Source organism: Podarcis melisellensis, assembly GCF_964234715.1.
Source record: "Podarcis melisellensis genome assembly, chromosome: 9".
In the NCBI taxonomy this organism is placed as follows: domain Eukaryota; kingdom Metazoa; phylum Chordata; class Lepidosauria; order Squamata; family Lacertidae; genus Podarcis; species Podarcis melisellensis.
The window spans coordinates 9,660,563-9,682,203 of NC_138541.1; the positions used below are offsets into that span (position 1 = coordinate 9,660,563).

At 44.9% G+C, this 21,641-nt stretch overlaps 1 protein-coding gene across 3 annotated transcripts; it reads right to left on the minus strand.

The window, feature by feature from the left end:
* Nucleotides 1-1,355: 1,355 nt before the first annotated feature.
* LOC309377628 (protein FAM47E-like) lies at nucleotides 1,356-21,453 on the minus strand. Of its 3 annotated transcripts, none has more exons than XM_081925188.1 (8): nucleotides 21,270-21,452; nucleotides 20,626-21,007; nucleotides 13,567-13,730; nucleotides 9,138-9,291; nucleotides 6,588-6,785; nucleotides 5,615-5,758; nucleotides 3,798-3,875; nucleotides 1,356-1,954 (listed from the first exon to the last, which is right to left on the minus strand). In XM_081925188.1, exons 2-8 carry the CDS (start codon nucleotides 20,992-20,994, stop codon nucleotides 1,826-1,828), a joined length of 1,236 nt encoding a protein of 411 aa, XP_081781314.1. In that variant the 5' UTR covers nucleotides 20,995-21,007; nucleotides 21,270-21,452; the 3' UTR covers nucleotides 1,356-1,825. The 3 variants fall into 3 exon arrangements, with proteins under 3 accessions (XP_081781314.1, XP_081781315.1, XP_081781316.1); XM_081925189.1 differs by having other exon boundaries at nucleotides 9,138-9,288; nucleotides 21,270-21,451; XM_081925190.1 differs by lacking the exon at nucleotides 5,615-5,758 and having other exon boundaries at nucleotides 21,270-21,453.
* Nucleotides 21,454-21,641: the final 188 nt, after the last annotated feature.

Sequence of the window (21,641 nt, forward strand, 5' to 3'; positions counted from 1 at the left end):
TGGGGGAGGAAGAGAAAGGAGAATGTTAGCCACTTTGAGACTCCTTCAGGTAGTGATAAAGCGGGATATCAAATCCAAACTCTTCTACCAGTTTCACATGGTGCGTTCGACATCTTTGACAGGCATAAAGCTAGCATAATTCCTTGGAAGTACTGGTGCTATATCAAATTACTTCTGGGGCACAGCCGGGAGGGAGTGTGGTATAGAAGTTAGGGTGCTGGACTAGTGGAATTACCACGTTCCCTTTTTGGAGGTCAATAATAACAAGGTAATAAACCAATAAACATTTATTTTGCATGTGCAAAGTGGCAATCCCAATGTAGAAGTCACTACAAAGGATTCAAACTGCAATACAAGCATAGCTATTGCAAACCACCCCTTCGTTACAGCCTTAAAGCATTTTGGGGACACTAAGCAACTAGCAGTTTACACTTTTTGACATGTTCAATTAGTCCTCTTTGTTGCAGCTACACTGTTTTGCGCCATGTAAAAGTTAAAGGTAAAGGACCCTGACATTAAGTCCAGTCGCAGACGATTCTGCGGTTGCGGCGCTCATCTCGCTTTACAGGCCGAGGGAGCCGGCGTTTGTCCACAGACAGTTTTTCTGGGTCATGTGGCCAGCATGAATAAACCGCTTCTGGTGCAATGGGACACTGTGACAAAAACAGTGCATGGAAGTGCATGGAAACACCATTTACCATCCTGCCAGAGCGGTACCTACCATATTTTTCGCTCTATAAGATGCACCAGACCACAAGACGCACCTAGTTTTTGGAGGAGGAAAACAAGAAAAAATATATTCTGAATCTTAGAACCCAGAACAGCAAGAGGGATCGCTGCACAGTGAAAGCAGCAATCCCTCTTGCTGTTCTGGCTTCTGGGATAGCTGCGCAGCCTGCATTCGCTCCATAAGATACACACACATTTCCCCTTACTTTTTAGGAGGGAAAAAGTGAGTCTTATAGAGCAAAAAATACTGTATTTACTTGCACTTTGACGTGCTTTCGAACTGCTAGGTTGGCAGGAGCTGGGACTGAGCAACGGCAGCTCACCCAGTCACAGGGATTCGAGCCGCCGACCTTCTAATCAGCAAGCCCTAGGCTCTGTGGTTTAGACCACAGCACCACCTGCGTCCCTTTTGCACCACGAGTTACGCATAAATGCCTAATCTGCCATTCACTTTGAAGCTGGGAGGCCAGGATTCAAATCCCCTCTCATCTATATCTATCATCTATCTATCTATCATCTATCTATCATCTATCTATCTATCTATCATCTATCTATCTATCATCTATCTATCTATCTATCATCTATCTATCTATCATCTATATCTATCTATTTATCTATTTTTCTACGTATCCATCTATCATCTATCTATCTATCTATCTATCTATCTATCTATCTAATCTATCTATCATCTATCTATCTATTCTAAAGTGTTCAGAAAGATTTTGCTGGAAGATTTGGGGGAAGAGCATAATTAAAATATTAGTAAAATGGTAGTAACCTGCCCAATAGGAGGATTCCTTTTTTAAAAAAAGATTAATTAATACGAAAACACTTTCATTTTAAGTGCTGTTGTGAAAAGCCTCAAAACAACACCCCACATCTTCTGCCTGGTTCCTTCTTCCCTCCCCAATTCCACTGCCCCCCCTAGGACCCCTGGCTCCCTGCTATTGAACCTCAATTCCAGTTTCCCCCCCTCAAAACCAGCTTGCTCACCCCCACACCTCCCTCAACCCAGCCAGGCAATCGCTCCAACCACTAGGCTGGCCTACAGTAGACCCACGCTCACTTAGGCCTCCTCTTGATAAGTTCTTTTATATTAATTCCCCATTGTTGATGCAAAATCTTCTCCGGGCTCTTCACACCTCTGAAGTTCATTCCTGTAGCGTCTCAGGGCCCCCACTCTTGGTCCAGCTGCTTCTTCTACAGCCAGCATCTGCTGCAAGAACTGGATCAAAACACACAGACTTTGGTTTGGTTTTTTAAAAAGGAGCTCTTCACTATTTTCTATAGTGCGTCTTTCACACCTCTCGACTACAACTCCCATCTGGAAGGGGCTGTAGTCTAAAACCTATGGAGGGCACTAGGTTGCTGAAGGCCACTCCAGTGACTACAATCTAATCCTCTGTTTCTCCTTTGTTTGAGAGCCAGTGTGGTGTAGTGGTTAAGAGCGGTAGATTCGTAATCTGGTGAACCGGGTTCGCTTCCCCGCTCCTCCACATGCAGCTGCTGGGTGACTTTGGGCCAGTCACACTTCTTTGAAGTCTCTCAGCTCCACTCACCTCACAGAGTGTTTGTTGTGTGGGACGAAGGGAAATGAAAATGTTAGCCACTTTGAGATTCCTTCGGGTAGTGATAAAGCGGGATAGCAGATCCAAACTCCCTTCTTCTCTAACTTGAGTCTGCAGCTGTTGTTGGACTACAACTCCCATCACCCCTAGCCGGCTAGGGGTGATGGGAGCTGTAGTCAAACAACAGCTGGGGACCCATGTTTGAGAAACACCTGCTCCAATATGGTATCTCCTCTGCCCTTTGAAACCATAGGTGCTGACTCCCTGGGGCTCTTGAGTGCCTGAGAATTCTCCATGAAGGAGCCGGGCACCCACAAATTTCAGCACCAGGGCCATGCATGCTGCATAGCACCCATGGTCATGGGGCCAAGTTGGCACTCCTGCCAAGTGTAGACCAGCAAGTGCCAACGTGTTGCACCCCAGAATACAATTCCCAGCAGAGCCAGCCAGCATGGCTAATGGCCAGGGGTGGTGGGAACTGGAGTCCATCAACATTTGAAGGCCGTCCTGTTGACTACCCCTGATGTCGACAATACTGCATTAGATGGACCAAAGGTCTGACTCATGAGGAGGCCCTCTTCCTCATAAGAAAGAGCTCTCCTGGACCAAAATATCATCTATTCCAACATCCGGTTCTCGCAGTATGGAACCAGATGCTTATGAGAAGCCCTTAAGCAGGAGATGAGCACAATTTTTAACATTATTACATATTTTGTGTTTTTCATATTGTAGTATAATCATCATCATCATCATCATCATCAAATTTTTTATATCCTGCCCTCCCTGGCCAAAGTCGGGCTCAGGGCGGCTAATATCAAGCATATAACATTAGTATAAAATCAAACAATAATTAAATTACCTCCTAAAAACAGGTCAAAATCAAATTCTAATTAGAAGGCTTTCCGCAGGGTTAGGGTTGGGAACAGCAAGTGCTCATTGGCAAAGCTGTTTACACTGATCTTATATGAGTCTGTGAGAATTCTGGGAGGATTCTTTCATATTAGTTCTTATACAAAAAGAAAAGGGGAGTCAGGGTGAGCCCTGATGGAACAACTCCGTCTTGCAGGCCCTGCGGAAAGATGTCAAATCCCACAGGGCCCTGGTCTCTTGTGGCAGAGCTTTCCACCAGGTTGGGGCCAAGGCTGAAAAGGCCCTGGCCCTGGTTGAGGCGAGCCTAATCTCTCTGAGGCCTGGGATCTCCAAGGTGTTATTATTTGTAGACCGTAAGGTCCTCCGTGGGGCGTACCAGGAGAGGCGGTCCCGTAGGTACGAGAGGGTCCTAGGCTCTATATGTTGTGAACCGCTCTGAGATCTATGGATGAAGGGCGGTATACGAATTTAATGAACATAATATAAATACCGCTGTCCTGACTTGGGATTCCCAGTGACCGGTTTTCAGAAGCATTTTCTGGCCCCCAAAACAATGCCTCAGTATTTAGAAAGCGAGCAACCAAACTTGTTCTTGATCACTGATAACAAATGTGTGCATTTAAGCCTTACATCTGGGATCCGGTAGCCTTTTCCTTCAAGGAATTCCTTAAAAGCATACGTTCCATGAAGCTGCGTGATCTCCATATCCTGGAAAGTCATTCAAAACCAAACCATGTTAAGATGCACATTGAGGGACCATTTCCCCCCTCCCTTCCCTCACCCCAGCTCTCTTCTTCTTATTCATCCCCTCTGCGTCTCTCCCTTTCCCTCACCCCTCAACTTGAGGGCAAACACACAGAAATGTATTATCTCTGTTTCCAGGGTCCCAAAAAATGGAACACTGGCCTGATGGGGCTAAGCATTCATTATGAGCAGGGCTATGCAGTCAGAGCAGACATGATTCGCAACAGCCCCTATTAAGTTCAATAGCATTAAGTGCCTCGGATGCCAATATAAGCTAGCAAACCAGGCGCAAGGATGTTATCTTGACCTACAAAGCCCTAGGGACGCGGGTGGCACTGTGGGTCAGAGCCTAGGGCTTGCCGATCAGAAGGTCGGCAGTTTGAATCCCCATGACAGGGTGAGCTCCTGTTGCTCGGTCCCAGCGCCTGCCAACCTAGCAGTTCGAAAGCATGTCAAAGTGCAAGTAGATAAATAGGTACCACTCCAGCGGGAAGGTAAACGGCTTTTCCATGCACAGCTCTGGTTCGCCAGAAGCGGCTTAGTCATGCTGGCCACATGACCCGGAAGCTGTACGCCGGCTCCCTTGGCCAATAAAGCGAGATGAGCGTCGCAACCCCAGAGTCATCCACGACTGGACCTAATGGTCCCTTTACCTTTACAAAGCCCTAAACAACTTGGATCTACAGAGCACTACATAGCCATTAATCTGTTGAGGTCCTCCTGGAGTGGCTTCAGCCAACAGATGTGCAAATTAAGTCCACTAGGGGGAGAGCCTTAACTGCAATTGTTAGGGATTCTGCAGGAGGGGGTAATATGTATGTGAGCACAGATCAGACCAAGATATACTATTGAAGGCAGCTGAGATGCTGCCGCTGCCTTGGCATTCTCTTTTCTGGTCCCATTTTGCCATCATCATCATCATTTTTACCCACCTTTCATCCTAAGGTTCCAGTATTCATACATCTTGTCAAAACAAAAAAAAATTCCTTCCAGTAGCACCTTAAAGACCAACTAAGTTAGTTCTTGGTATGAGCTTTCGTGTGCATGCACACTTCTTCAGATACACACATGCACACGAAAGCTCATACCAAGAACTAACTTAGTTGGTCTTTAAGGTGCTACTGGAAGGAATTTTTTTTTGTTTTGACTATGGCAGACCAACACGGCTACCTATCTGTAACATACATCTTGTGACAGCTAACTGTAGGTCCCTGGTTTGACTGTGCTTATCTACATACATGATATATATAACTCAGCCTGGACACAGAAGTCCTCCTCTGAGGGCCTTCTGGTGATTCCCCCACTGCGAAAAGCCAAGTTACAGGGAACCAGGCAGAGGGCCTTCTCGGTAGTGGCACCCTCCCTGTGGAACCCTTCAGAAGTCAAGGAAATAAACAACTATCTGACTTTTAGAAGACATCTGGAGGCAGCCCTGTTCAGGGAACTTTTTAATGTTTGATGTTTTATTGTGCTTTTAATTCTGTTGGGAGCCACCCAGAGTGGCTGGGGGAACTTAGCCAGATGGGCAGGGTATAAATAATAAAATTATTATTATTATTATTATTATTATTATTATTATACATCCCAATGTCACTCTCTCATTGACTGCATGACTGATGCGGAGTCTTTCACTCGGAAAAAGACACACACACACACACGCACGCACACACACACACACACACACCCCAAATATTTGGCAATACCTTTTCACCCAATGCCCTCTTTGAATTCCTGGAGCTTCTGTCTCTTGCTTTTGGATCTTCTAAAGGTTTCTGTTTCTTCCATGTCTTTGGGTCCAGGTACCAGGCACCATACCTGATCTTCTCAGACTTGGATTGACAAGATTCCTGAATGATAATAATAATATTATTATAATATCATCTCTAATTGCATTTTTTAAAACTGCATCTCAAACACTGGGTGCCTCCAGACCATGGGTAGGCAAACTAAGGCCCAGGGGCTGGATCCAGCCCAATCACCTTCTAAATCCGGCCCGCGGACGGTCTGGGGATCAGCGTGTTTTCACATGAGTAGAATGTGTCCTTTTATTTAAAATGCATCTCTGGGTTATTTGTGGGGCCTACCTGGAGTTTTTACATGAGTAGACTGTGTGCTTTTATTTAAAACTCATCTCTGGGTTATTTGTGGGGCATAGAAATTCATTCATTTTTTCCTCAAAAATATAGTCTGACTCACCACATGGTCTCAAGGACAGTGGACCGGCCCCCTGCTGAAAAAGTTTGCTGACCCCTGCGTCCAGACTGTCACTGTTAAGTTGTGGGTGAACATATCAGACAACACAGCGATTCTTCAAACAGCTCTTGTTTATTCACAGGCCAGAACAGAACTGAACTGAAGGGTTCAGCCAGCCTGCTTATATAGAGCTCCAGTACAACGTAACTGCAACAACTTTCTGTAACTATCCAATCACTGAACGTCACTTTCGATCCCTTATTTGCATATGTGGACCTGAACTATCTGCAGTATCCCCCTGCTGGCCCAGGGTGAGAACTTCAGTACGTAACAGTCACCCTTTTGCAAGAGGGATTAGAGCACTTCAGTTGTATGCAACTGAAGCAGATTAAAGCACTCCTTTGCCCGAGCTCTTTGCTTTATCCCAAAGAACAGCATAGCAAGTAAAAGATGACTAAACCTGGGGACCCGAGGGCTGCTTACCTTGGAATGGCTACCTTGCTGAGCATCGCTTCTCAGGCTTGTCTGGGGAGATGGCATCCCTACATACTTCCGCAACTCAGCAGGCAAATAGTTCAGCTCCTCAACGTGTATCGGGCCAGACAACGGGGGCTTGGTTTTGTAATTTGTATCAAAGAGGCTTATAATAGTGGCTTCATCAATGTCGTATTTCTCTCCACCCTGGAATGGTAATTCAATTCAAACAGGTTTATATTTATATTACCGTATTTTTCGCTCTATAAGACGCACCAGACCACAAGACGCACCTAGTTTTTGGAGGAGAAAAACAAGAAAAAAAATATTCTGAATTTCAGAAGTCAGAACAGCAAGAGGGATCGCTGCGCAGTGAAATCAGCAATCCCTCTTGCTGTTCTGGCTTCTGGAATAGCTGCGCAGCCTGCATTCGCTCCATAAGACACACACACATTTCCCCTTACTTTTTAGGAGGGGAAAAGTGAGTCTTATAGAGCAAAAATTACGGTATTTATAAATATATTCCAACAAATGGGGTATTTATTAACTCAAGTATATTTTTGCCATTCACAACTGCAGATTAGCCTTGGTAAATATCCCTTGATATTTTTTTGATTTTTATCTTCATTTTAGTAAACTTAAGTATCAGTTTTAGGTCTTAACAGCATGAAATCTTGCGAGGAGGGCGACTTACAAAAAGCTCGGGCTTCTAGTGATCCAGAACATAACCAGTCAGGGATCAGCTGCACCTAAGGAGCTCCCTATTGATCAGCTGATTGAGACTGATAGCAAGCTCCACACTGGCTGCTTGCAGGTCCAGTTTGGATTCAGATCTATGGGGCTCATCTCACTTTACTGGCCGAAGGAGCTGGCATACAGCTTCCAGGTCATGTGGCCAGCATGACTAAGCCGCTTCTGGCAAACCAGGGCAGTGCACGGAAACACCATTTACTTTCCCGCTGGAGCGGTACCTATTTATCTACTTGCACTTTGTGCTTTCGAACTGCTAGGTTGGCAGGAGCAGGGACCAAGCAACGGGAGCTCACCCTGTCATGGGGATTCAAACCGCCAACCTTCTGATCGGCAAGTCCTAGGCTCTGTGGTTTAGACCACAGCGCCACCCGCGTCCCAATACAAAGTTACTGATATATAAAAATCAGTATCGATTCATTTTCCTTCTGACACAGCCTCCCACTCAGCCTCTAGGTTCTTGCCAAGGTCCAAACAAACTCTTAGCTCATCCACAAAAGTCTCACGACAAGAAGAGTTTCTGGAAACGGTGGACATCACACTAATTTGAAACTCTTGACTTGTTTTCTATGGGCAGGCCCAAGGGGGATGCTACTTCCTCAGCTGCCCGCAGCTGTGTCCCATTCAGATGCCCTCTCCACACCCAGGTCCAGTTACAGCAGGTTTGTTGAGCTTCCCAGGGGCTCCAAAGTGTGGGAAGAGGGGGGCCCTCCACTCACAGCTCTTTCCTCACCCCCCATCCTCTCTTCCTCCTCCAACTGATATGACTTGATGAGCGACACCTCTCAGACTGGAGCTTAAACTGTTCTGGATTTTGCTAAAGTTGAAATGCATCATTCTGACAGGAAAACATGGCAGGAAGTACAAATACAAACACTGCATATTCTGAGAGAAAATACACATTTGGGAGTAATTTTAAAACCCACAGATTAATGTGAAAATGGAATGAAAAGGTCTGAAAATAATACGGAACAGAAATGGTCAGATTCACCAATCCCCAGTACAGAATCACAACAGGAAAGAGAGGAAGCTGACCAGCAGTAGCTCTCCAGGGTTTCAGAGAGGGATGTATTTCTCAGTGTTACCTGGAGATGTTGGGAATTTACCGTATTTTTCGCTCTATAGGATGCACCCGACCATAGGACACACCTTGTTTTAGAGGGGGAGAACAAGAAAAAAAATTCTCCCCCTCTCTGCTCAGCGCCCCTTCAGCGACGCGGCAGGAGAAACAGAGCCCCTTCCATTTCTCCTCCCACTTGGCTGAAGGGGCGCTGTGCAGCTCTCCCTTTCTGCTGAAGCCAGGAGAGTCTTGCTCTCCCGGCTTCAGCAAAAGGAACCCAAAGCCTGCGGAGCTCAGCGGGACCTCCCGCTGCACACCGGAGGCTTCAGGCAGCTATCCCTGAAGCCTGGAGAGCGAGAGGGGTCAGTGCGCATGGACGCCTCTCGCTCTCCAGGCTTCAGTGAAAGCAACGTGAAGCCTCCGGAGCGCAGAGGGAGCGCTCCCTCTGTGCTTCAGAGGCTTCGCGTTGCTTTCGCTGAAGCCAAGGAGCCTGCATTCGCTCCATAGGACGCACACACATTTCCCCTTAATTTTTGGAGGGGAAAAAGTGCGTCCTATAGAGCGAAAAATACGGTAATTTTGGACCTTCTGCAATGTATGCAATGCTCTGCCACAGAGATACAGACCTACCGGACAAGTCAGTCCTTGCTTTTGCAGTTCCCCACATGCAACATTGAGACATTAATCTGTAGCATAAAACCTACTTCTGGTCTTTCCGCAAGATTGCATGCAGGGATTATTTTGCTCACCAGAGAATCAAACCACCTGCAGAACTCCTTCGCAGCTTGTTTCACATTCTCGCCAACGGGAGGGACATAATTCATCCTGGCCTCCCTTTCTCTTGCTGCTATTTCTGTTTTAGTGAACCACTTGTAAGGGTCCTTGCCTTTGGGGTCCTTGCTGCTGGAAGCAATTGCAGAACGAAACCATTAACGGTGCAACCCATTCCCCTGTTTGTTTGTTTAATTTTCATTGTCCTTTCCTCTCAGGGAGAAAGGGCAAAGCAGCAAATACCAAAGCGGTGAAAGAATACCATTTAAAATAAAATGTAAAACATCTAAAAAATATATTTAAAAGCATAAAACAGTCACATGTCCCCATAGCATTTTAATTTAGAGAAAAGGCAGGTAAGAAGCGAGATGATAGAAATTTATAAAAAAAGAAATATGCATCGCATGGAGTAAACGGATAGAGAGAAGTTTTTCTCCCTCTCTCATAACACTAGAACTTTTTTAAAAAGGGGGGAGGAGGTAAAAGACCCCTGGAGGGTTACGTCCAGTCAAAGGTGACTATGGGGTTGTGGCGCTCATCTCGCTTCAGGCTGAGGGAGCCGGCGTTTATCCACCGACAGCTTTCCAGGGAATAGCTCTGTCTTACAGGCCCTGCAGAAGGAGATCAAGTCTATGTTTATGTTCTTCCTCCACAGTCTAAATGACCTCTCCAATACTGAACGCCTGCCTAGAAGCTTCCTCTGCTAGAGAAATGTTTCCTACCAGTTATCACAGTTACCAGTTTTCCCAATAGTGATGTATGGAAGTGAGAACTGGACCATAAAGAAGGCTGATCGCCAAAGAATGGATGCTTTTGAATTATGGTGCTGGAGGAGACTCCTGAGAGTCCCATGGACTGCAAGAAGATCAAACCTCTCCATTCTGAAGGAAATCAGCCCTGAGTGCTCACTGGAAGGACAGATTGTGAAGCTGAGGCTCCAATACTTTGGCCACCTCATGAGAAGAGAAGACTCCCTGGAAAAGACCCTGATGTTGGGAAAGATGGAGGGCACAAGGAGAAGGGGACGACAGAGGATGAGATGGTTGGATAGTGTTCTCGAAGCTACCAGCATGAGTTTGACTAAACTGCGGGAGGCAGTGGAAGACAGAAGTGCCTGGCATGCTCTGGTCCATGGGGTCACGAAGAGTCAGACACGACTAAACGACTAACAACAACAAAATCACAGCTGGAGGGAGCAATGCTTCTGAAGACCAGTTGCTGGAAACCAAAGTAGGGGGTAGAGTCCTCAGATCCTTCTTGAGGATTTCTCACAGGCATCTTCTTGGTCATTGTGAGAAGAGGATGCTGAAGTAGATTGACAATTGGCCTGATCTAACAGGCTCTTCTTCTCAGAGGCTACCATTTTCTCTTTCTCCAAAGGCATCTGCAAGCACTGGACCCATTGAACCCCACAAGGTGGCATTCAAGAGTCAGGCAGTGCATATGTGGTTCAAGTTTTACACTGGCCTTCAGACAGACTGAACCAACCTTAAGCAAGGCAAAATTACACGCTGCAGCAGATCAATGTGTAAAATGTATGTCCTTGTGCTATAAAGCAGGTGACCGAGGGCAACTTCAAGTGGGCAGAGGAACCTTCCCTGCACCTCACTGCCCCACAAGTGCTTTGCCCCTGGTGTTTTTCTCTTAATATGGTTCTGAGACCAGAAGTAATCCTTGACAGGAGAAAATACATTTGGGGTAAAACAATTTCAGGGGAAATCAGGCAGAGGAACGTGAACAGAAACACCTGGAGATGCCTTCTACCATGTCGGACCACTGGTCCATATAGCTTCATATTATCTGCCACATTATGGTTGCCCGTAAAGTGGAACAAAAATAAGCCAGAACATTTATCGTAGAAAAAGTTGTGGGATTTCAGCAGGAAGTTGTGGGTTGTGCAGTTACTGGAAATGGACCACCCCCAAAACTCTGGCACATGCAAACTGCCCCTATGAGGGAAAAAATAGACAAGGCCTGTGCTGGGTCCGGGGGTAACCCGTGAAACGCTGTCCAGGACCGGACCAGAATCCAAAGGTTCCGCTGGGAGTCAGTCCAACAGGGCCAAGGCAGGACACCAGGCAAGGACAGGGGCAGGATCTGGCATACAACAATGTTGCTCCTGCAACCTGGGGCAGGGTTCAACAGCCTTTTGTCAGGGTAGCGGCTGGTCCTGATCCCCTGGCGACTCACCTCCCTGTTTCGCCCGAAGGCGAGCACTCCTCCTGCGAGTACTCAGGTCTCTCCTTCTCTCAGACCTCAGTCTCTGCAGCTCGGGGCCGCCTCAGCCTCCCGTGACCCAACCGGTAGTGGAGGAGCTGTAAGTAATGGCCCAGCTGAAGACAACAAGGTAATCCCCGCATCTGGAGCCAGGGCAGGCTCAGGCCCCTGACTCAGCCCAGCTGGTGTTTGCTGCAGGGGCAACCTGTGCAGACTGGGACTCTTCAGGATCAGGCCCCAGACTTGGTTCAGATGATGCCTGCCGCAAAGGATCCGGTGCAGACTGAAACTCCTCTGGTTCCGAGTCCAAGCCCAAGTCCCAGGCCATCACAAGGCCTAACCCTGTAAGCTGCTTCATAGTTCCCAGCAGTCCCTCAGGGTCTTGTTCTAGGTGTTGGGTGTGCAACAGAGACAGAGTTGACTATCACTTAATATGGCAAGGATTCAGGTTTTCTTACTTTTATTTGAGCAAGATGGGAAGCAGATGGATCTTGTCAGTGTAAGGAGAGTGCAACTGTTGAATAATAATAGGGTATGTGGGGGTTTTTGTGTTCAGATTAGTTTTGAGTAGAGTGCATGTGAATGGTTTTAGTGATTGTGTTATTATTATATGTGCGCTTTTGGGTAATATTTGATTTTCCAGATGATACATATATTGTAATTATGTTCCCTTTTCATAATTGTATCTTGATGCTTTGTGTACAATTTGAATTTGTGGCTCTTATTTATGTTACTTACGTACATTGTTTTCAGATATCTTTGTTGCTTAATCATGTTTCTTATAGCGCAACTATAGGAGGAGGAGGACAAAGAGTATTGTTTTGTATTGTATGTGGAATTTGTACATATTTTATCATTGGGATGTGTAAACTGCTTAGAGATTTCTCTTGACATATGAAGTGGTATACAAGATAGATAGATAGATGATAGATAGATAGATAGATAGATAGATAGATAGATAGATAGATAGAAGATAGATAGATGATAGATAGATAGATAGATAGATAGATAGATAGATAGATAGATAGATAGATAGATGATAGATAGATGATGATAGATAGATAGATGATAGATAGATAGATAGATAGATAGATAGATAGATAGATAGATAGATAGATAGATAGATAGATATAGAGATGATAGATGATAGATAGATAGATAGATAGATAGATAGATATAGATAGATAGATAAATAGATAGATAGATGATAGATAGATAGATAGATAGATGATAGATATAGATAGATAGATAGATAGATAGATAGATAGATAGATAGATAGATAGATAGATAGATAGATAGATGATAGATGATAGATGATAGATAGATAGATAGATAGATAGATATAGATAGATAGATAGATAGATAGATAGATAGATAGATAGATAGATGATAGATAGATGATAGATAGATAGATGATGACTGTCCCAATAGCACCTCAAGAACAAATCATCATGTTATTTAGAGGAGCCCAGAATCTGTCAAGTATCACAGGACCCTTGTTTTCTGCTGTCCACATTATTAGGTGCTGCAGCTATGGGATAACCAACCTCATTTAACCAACAAGCTTAACTCTAATTAATGCATGAAAGAGTTAATACCATAGAGTAAGCTGTCCTGCCAGGCTTTATTCACCTTAGGATCAATCAAGCCTTTGCTTCCCTTCAGTCAGCCTGAGGAGCTCAGCATGTGAAGGGGCTAAGCTGGTTCCTCCAGGTTAGCTACATGGCTCTCACAAGCCACTCTTGAGTTCCTATCCAATAATCTAGGAACTTTCACCACTGTAACTAAGCAAAGTTTTGCTGCCTATGCAGCTTTTCCTGAATGCTGTAAGGAAAAGCATAGGAAACTAATAAGGGGAGACATTGTAAGTAAACAATGTTTAACCTACCTAACATGTGGTGTTTTTTTCTACGCTAGGGGAAGAGGGAAGTTTTGGAACTCACAAGGACATATTTTAAAGGACTAACAGCCTATATTTCCCCGCTTTACTTTGCCACTTATTTCATGATTTTAATTCTCAGCTGGGGTTCTCCTTTGGTGTGAGAACCTGGATCTTGGCATTCAGGGAATTCTGGTTTATATATGGTACCTATATTTCTCTTACCACCACCACCATCATTATTTCAGTACCTTCATCCTTTCAGAAGCAACCCATCGTGCTCTTTGGCTGTGTGATCCCTGACACTCACCAGCCAATGAGCATGGCCCCTGGCTGCTTCTTTCTTTTGTCCTCCAACCGAGACGGAACTGCAGAGGGAACAGGGTGCTCCTGTGTAATGTCAGCATCAGCAGCAACATCTTCATTCATCGGAAGCATCTCTGGGTCCAGGATGCTTAGAACTTCCTTGAAAAGCTAAGAATAAAACAAGCCAGAAATAATTTCTCAGTGTAAATGGAACAAGAGTGTGGCTTCCTTGGACAACATTTGAGCCAGCCCTCGTTGAGGGATCAGTCACTGGCTTTTATTTTACTTTTATTTATCTAAAAGCATTCATACACCCCTTAAAATTTGAAGAAAAAAAATATTTTTCTCTGTGATGCATTACATTCATCTTGTTTATTTGCACAAAATTTGCACACAGGTTGTAGGACGTTGCTGTTTATTGGGCATTGCCATTCATCATTATGTGCCCAACCCAATATTTTTCCAAGTTGGCACCCCTGGGGGACAACTCTTTTTAAAAATTAAGGATAAATTGATTGCACTATGGCACAATCATAGGAAATGTGGAGATCACCATAGGAAATATTTTCTAGAAGTTCACCACCAATGCAGGGATGGATGATGAAGGCGGTATGAACCTTGCCAGAGTAAGTGGTCCAAGCATGACACTATTATGATGAGTCATGAGAATGAGTCATCAATGCTAGATCACCCTCTCCTGGGACAGAGGAGAACAGCAAGCCTGGAGTGTGACCTCCTACATGCGTTGGACCAAGGATGTGTAGGGACAGTCCCAGGGATGCTGATAGACCTGGGAACCACGATATGGAAATTAAGTGGCACTTCTAACGCATAGCAATGTTTTCTGCTTGATGAACGGGATGTTTCAGTTTTGTACCTAGTAAGACAATTTGAATGCATTTATCAGTTATTTGACCTTGAAAGGAGTTCACAGATCAGTTTCATTCAATTCCGGGGAATAGATGTCAGAATATAGTTCGCCATTAAGAAATTGTGAATTAAAATGATTAAGTTAAGTTTATAAGAACTCTGATTTGGAAAACCGTTAAACAGATATGCATTGAAATTCAACCAAGGGGAAGCGAGGAAGTCACTTAACAATGTTAATAAGTGTAATTTTAATAAGGTTATGATTTGTTTGTTTGTTTATAATTTTGTGAAAATCAATTAAAAAAATTGGGGGGGGGGAGAAATTGTGAATTAAAAACTTGTTTAAAAGAAACCTTCCCACTTACCAGCCATAATATGTACATCAACCTCAGCTTTCCACTGCTCAGATTTTTATGCTACTAAGGCCCAGAATTTAACTGTATCACTCCCAACTGCAGCCTGTTCCAGTTCTTGGCAAAGTTGTTTGCAATGAAGCATTTTTTTACTTTTAGGAATTGTTTGTATTTCCTTCCTGGTTGCACCATTTCTATTACCCATATTTCATTTCCCAATTGTCTAGTCTGCCTTGCTAAGCTATTTAGCTCTTGTTTCTTTTTCCTACATTCCTCGTCATACCACGGTTTACTGGCTTTATATTTATGTCTGGCACTGCAAGTTTTACTTATCACTGACTTTATTTTCTGAATACATTGTTCATATATCTCCTTCTCCTTTCAATCACCTCATGGCTGAGGACTTACGTTTCCTATTCTTTCTTGTAAATTAGCATTCCATTTCAGCCTGCACTGGCCAATTTTGGATATATGCTGTGGCTGTTTGGCTTCAAAGGCAGCTGATGTACTAACATGGCCCAGTTCTAACAATAATGGTTGTTGATCACTTCTGGTTTTTCACCTAGGCAAACATTCTGAAAAGTCTGCAGCTGGGGTCAATAACAAATGATCAATTAGACTGCCGCCTCTGATGGAGGACAAGGGGAACTGGCCTTCCGAGTCACACACCCCTGCAGGACAGTTGCCTTTCTCTGCAGGTAGCTTAAATTGTGCAAGGAGTGTGAATCACACAATTCTTTCAAAATGATGTTGTTGTTGTTGTTTAGTCGTTTAGTCGTGTCCGACTCTTCGTGACCCCATGGACCAGAGCATGCCAGGCACTCCTGTCTTCCACTGCCTCCCTCAGTTGGGTCAAACTCATGCTGGTCGCTTCGAGAACACCGTCCAACCATCTCGTCCTCTGTCATCCCCTTCTCCTTGTGCCCTCCATCTTCCCCAACATCAGGGTCTTTTCCAGGGAGTCTTCTCTTCTCATGAGGTGGCTAAAGTCTTGGAGCCTCAGCTTCAGGATCTGTCCTTCCAGTGAGCACTCAGGGCTGATTTCCTTAAGAATGGAGAGGTTGGATCTTCTTGCAGTCCATGGGACTCTCAAGAGTCTCCTCCAGCACCATAATTCCAAAGCACCCATTCTTTGGCGATCAGCCTTCTTTATGGTCCAGCTCTCACTTCCATACATCACTACTGGGAAAACCATAGCTTTAATTATATGGACCTTTGTTGGCAAGGTGATGTCTCTGCTTTTTAAGATGCTGAATGTGACCTGTTAGGGTTGCTAGCTCTTTTTCACTGGGCCCTTTTCCTGTGCCTTGCAGGTGATAATGCTAACCTCCACGTTGCAACAAGCAAGCTAGATTGTTTCTTCTTCAGATCTGGCTGTTGTAGTAGAGAATCTGCTTTGCATGCATAAGGTCCCTGGTTCAATCTGCAGCATTTCCAGCTATGGCTGAGAAAACACTGTTGCCTGAAATATCGGACAGCTGCTGCCAGTGACGTAGCGTGGGTTGTCAGCCCCCAGGGCAAGGCAAGTAATTTGTGCCCCCTAACCCATGGATTTGCGCCCCCTAACCCTAACCCCCAGATGTTGCGCCCGGTGCGGCCGGCCCCCCATGGACCCCCCACGCTATGCCACTGGCTGCTGCCAATTGGTGCAGACTGCACAGTGCTGGATAGATACTGTGATGGGTTTGCCGGGGGGCAAGGATCTTCTAAAATTCCTGGGTGCCTGGTTCTCCCTCTAATTTCTCAAACTGGTAATTGTGGGGTTTGGAGTGAAGCCCAGCTCCGCTTAGAGAGGTGCCACCAAAGCACAAAGACAAGCTATAGCAGAATCGTTACCCTGACAAAAGCTGAGACATTCAGCATCAGACAGGAAAGGGGGAGACTGCCAAGATTACAGGGGGCAGGCTGTGCTCACAGGAAAAATGTGCCTTTTTAAAAAAATAAAAAAACCAAAACAACCAGGTTTGGGATTGCAGGCAGCTGGGGTGGAGTTGCTTGGAATAGGCGTTTTCTGGGAACAATAAAGGAGGTGGGGAGAATATGATGCTGGGTCTGAAAGGCAGTAGCTATTAGAGCTGGCAGGGAAGCAGAAATTAAGGGATGGTGCTTAGGGTGGCTCTGTCTCCAGTGCTGGGTTGCTGTGAAGAACAAGCTAGTCTTGAGAGGACAATGCTGCAAGATCTGCACCCCCTTTGGAAACATGACCCTAGGCGAGTGCCTGGAACCCCCTGGAATCTCGCAGATCACTAGGCAGAGATTGGGGAAATGGCATGCAACCTTTGCAAAATGGTAAAAATAGGCGTGCAAACTTTCTCCCCACATAAATTCAGCGCTACCATTAGGCAAAGGCCTAAGGCAAGCTCATTTTGTGGGCAGCAAGTTGTTGCCTATTTAATTTACTGTGATTGCATTTTTACTTCTCGAGATAAAGTTACCAGATTTTTTCAATGAAAAAAATAAAATAAAATAAATAAATACTACACATTCGGGACGTTGATGCTGCAACAATGGCAGTGCCAGCTGGGAAGGGAGGCTTCCCGTTGCCTAACTGAGTGATCCCTGCCCGGCTCCTGCTTGCACGCGAGTAGGAGTTGGGAGGCTGCTCCGATAGGCAGCATGAAGCCTCCCTTCACAGCTTAGTTGCTGGGGTCAGGGAAGGTGGAGGCAGCCCGGAAGCTGCATCTTACAGCCCCTGCACCACCATCATATGGGGACTTCTGAGCAGCTCCTGAAGCCAGCCAGAGCCAACTGCTCCGGGCTGCTGAGACTGCCGCCGCTGCGTTTCCCGGGGACATTAGATGAAATCCAGGGACACTCCAGGGATGGAATTTGTCCAGGGATTTATTCGCAAATCCAGGGACTGTCCCTGGGAAACGGGGACATCTGGTAACCCTATCTCTGGAGGAAGGGATTTTTTTTGCCTCTGGTGATATATATACCACCTTAGCTGGCTTGGGGTGACTGAGGGACATATTTTGCTATATTAGAGGAAACAGCAGAGAACATGTGAATGTCAGGAGACATTTGCACTAAATGCTGTTGAATTTTCATGAGGATATTTTTTTTTTAATTCACGAACTGATACGGAAATGTGGAAAACTGAAGACTGGAAAAATGAGAAACTGAGAGAAACCAAAAGTGACAGACTCTCCCATCCCTATCAAATGTGAGATCCGGCCACCAGCATGGTGTATGAATTTTGGTCTGTCTGTTGTCTTTAAAGAAATAGAATCAATTTGTAGTAGGAAAATTGTACAATCCCCTCTCTTAGTTCTGCTGGGGAATATAGATGAATCAAATCAGCAATTAATTATGCAACAGGGGATGCCTAATCTTTATTCTAGCCACTGCGGGCCTTATAATTGCCAGACATTGATATTCTGCCATGGGACTGTCATTAGACTCTTGGTATATGCAATGGTCATTTGGATATTGTGAGTATAGTGGTACCTCGGGTTAAGTACTGAATTCGTTCCGGAGGTCCGTACTTAACCTGAAACTGTTCTTAACCTGAAGCATCACTTTAGCTAATAGGGCCTCCAGCTGCTGCTGTGCTGCCGGAGCCCGATTTCTGTTCTCATCCTGAAGCAAAGTTCTTAACCTGAAGCACTATTTCTGGGTTAGCAGAGTCTGTAACCTGAAGCATATGTAACCTGAAGCGTATGTAACCTGAGGTACCACTGTATTATGTTTTTAAAAAGGAAATTTAAGGGATTTTCCAAGGAAATGGCAAACCTTGATTAGATGAGGGTTGGAATACAGGCTGGCATCTTGATGCCAACAACATTCTACAGTTGCTGCTGCTGGTGGGGAAATATTTGCATCTGTGAGCAGGACCACAAGAAAATCCCATTTGGAAACAGCCAGAACTTCTTTCTACAAACAAGCGTAGATGTAAGGAAACTTCTCAGAAATGCATTAGAAATAATGGAGCTCAATGTGAGCTGGGCATATGATCCTTATAAACAAAATTCAGGGAAATGCATGGGAATAATGATGGCCTTTCAGTTTGGACCACAAACTGCCAAGTGAGTGATGGCTTCAGTTTCGGGTTGGCTTCAGTCTATTATGAGCATGGTTCTTTGATGCCCCTTGCAACATCAGTAAAAGTCCCCTGCAGTAAGAACCCTGTTTCCCCACCGTATTTGTGAGGTGTGAGAGCCTGAAAAGGGAAGTTCCTCTCATTTGTATTTTACAGAGAATCCCCTGTTGGTATCGCGTGAGAGATATAGCAAACGATGTCGGTGGTGCACAGCAGATTATTCCTTTCACTAACTCCCCTTCAATGGTGAAATCTCAGTGGTAGCATGCAAATTGTGATTAGATGTTTTCTCATTTGCTGCCCTGTGCCCCTTTGGGTGGAAGGAGGGAATATAACTTTACAATATCATCATCCAAATCAAATAGCAGCAAATTTAAGCTGTGCAATTAAATGTGATCTGTAGCTCTTGCAAACAATCCCACTTCCCCAAAGTACTAGACTGTTTGCAAGAAGGAAAGTGATAGAAAAAGGCAATGGAAAGTGTGGATAGCGCCTATGTATAGGTCATTTAAGTTGCCCACAAACTCAATAAACAAGTGAGCCAGAAACAGCCTGTGTCACAATTAGGGATAGGCAAATCTGTCAAGTTTATTTTTTCTCTGTTCCTTATTTTTCCAATCTTCACATTTCCACATCTGTTTGCAATTTTTTAAAAAGAGTCCTCATTAATATTTGTCAGCAGCTTGCTTTAAATTTCTCCCATTGTATACAATTTTCTATGCGACTTTGCCTAATACTGTATAATGCATTTTTGCATGCCGTTTTAATTAATAGACCCACTTTTATGCATGCACTTAGTGCAGTGGTACCTCAGGTTAAGAACGTAATTTGTTCTGGAGGTCCGTTCTTAACCTGAAACTGTTCTTAACCTGAAGCACCACTTTAGCTAATGGCGCCTCCCGCTGCTGCTGTGCAATTTCTGTTCTTATCCTGAAGCAAAGTTCTTAACCCGAGGTACTATTTCTGGGTTAGCGGAGTCTGTAACCTGAAGCGTCTGTAACCCGAGGTACCACTGTATATGCATTTTTCTACACATCGCTTGTTCAGAAAACTGCCTTTAAAAATTAAGAGAATGGTAATTTTACCATGTGTTGTGTGAATGTCAAAAGATGAGTTGGTTTCATTTCATGTGTTACTTCAGGAAGTGTGCATTGGGTAGATTTGCCTTTCTATGTGACCTGAAACAAAATCCTCCCCCATTTGTCCTGTTGTTTAGTGTTTAGTTTCTTGTAACTTTAAGCTATTGGTTCGAGTCCTAACCAGGAGAAAAGAAACTTCCTCATCCATCTTCCATGTGACAGCCCTTAAGATATTTGCAGATGGCTATCATATCTCCATATGATATGATATGAAAAGGGACCAGGTGGCGCTGTGGGTTAAAGCCTCAGCGCCTAGGACTTGCCGATTGAAAGGTCGGCGGTTCGAATCCCTGCGGCGGGGTGCGCTCCCGCTGCTCGGTCCCAGCGCCTGCCAACCTAGCAGTTCGAAAGCACCTCCGGGTGCAAGTAGATAAAAAGGGACCGCTTACCAGCGGGAAGGTAAACGGCGTTTCCGTGTGCGGCTCTGGCTTGCCAGAGCAGCGATGTCACGCTGGCCACGTGACCCGGAAGTGTCTCCGGACAGCGCTGGCCCCTGGCCTCTTAAGTGAGATGGGCGCACAACCCCAGAGTCTGTCAAGACTGGCCCGTACGGGCAGGGGTACCTTTACCTTACCTTTTTATCATATCTCCATAAGACAACGCTTTAGATTTGTTTCAGCATTAGCTGAAATAATTTTTGCGCAAATGCTGAACCTTACCTCTGGGGGAATGCTTTCTTCCAGATGAGGATATAGTGCTAAGGGGTGCTGGCTAAGGCAGTACTCAATCTGAGCAATGTAGTCCCTTCTGGCTTGCAGATTTGGGCTGATTTTGGAGGTCTTCGTCTGGGGCTTGGTTAGCATCCTTTTGCCCCTCTCTTGCATTTTGCCCAGGTCCTCAGGTTTACTAGGGAGAATAATAGGGGGGAGCCCCTTTGAGCGTTGGGTGACAATGTTGTCACAAGGAGGAGGGAAACCGTCCCTGAAATCGTCCAAGCCATTTTTCAGGAAACGCCAGCGCTGGCCGTTTAAGGAATCCAAAAGCCCGGATTTGTTAAGGGAACGCTTTTGAAAGCATTTAAAGGGCATTTTCTCCTTGCATCTGGAAAACAACAACACTATGTTAATAATAATAATAATAATAATAATAATAATAATAATAATAATAATAATAATAAAAAATACATGGTTCCAACCACCAAACTTGCAGGATCAAACTGAAGTTTGTAGCTTATCTTTACACTGTAAAAAGATGGGATTTACCACATAACCCCAAGCCATATTTCTATGGGGCTTAGACCCATGTATGTTTTCTCAGAACTACAACTGTTCTTAGCTAAAATTGCAATTGGAAGAATACATACCAGCAGGTGAAAGTAGCAAAATTCCACACAAAATCTGGCACCTAAGACGTGTGCAAATATTGCATCAAACGTTGGCTGGCTGGCTTCAGAGTTTTCACAAAGCAGCAAATCTTTGCCTCCCGGTAGAAAGGAGACAACTGAGCAGCGTTAAGCATGTGTGCCTGTTGTGTTTGGGCCTGGTTGTTGTGGCAACCGAACTCTGCCGAGCTGGTTCATTCATGGCAGCAAATTTTCTACAGGCAGGGACGAAGAGGATTTGCCTGCCTTTTATGCTGTAAGGAAGTAACCTGAGAACACCAGTGTTAACGGAGAAATCTGAGGGCTCCCTTGGACAAAAAACAAGGACACCAGCCAGGAATACCAGAGCAAAAC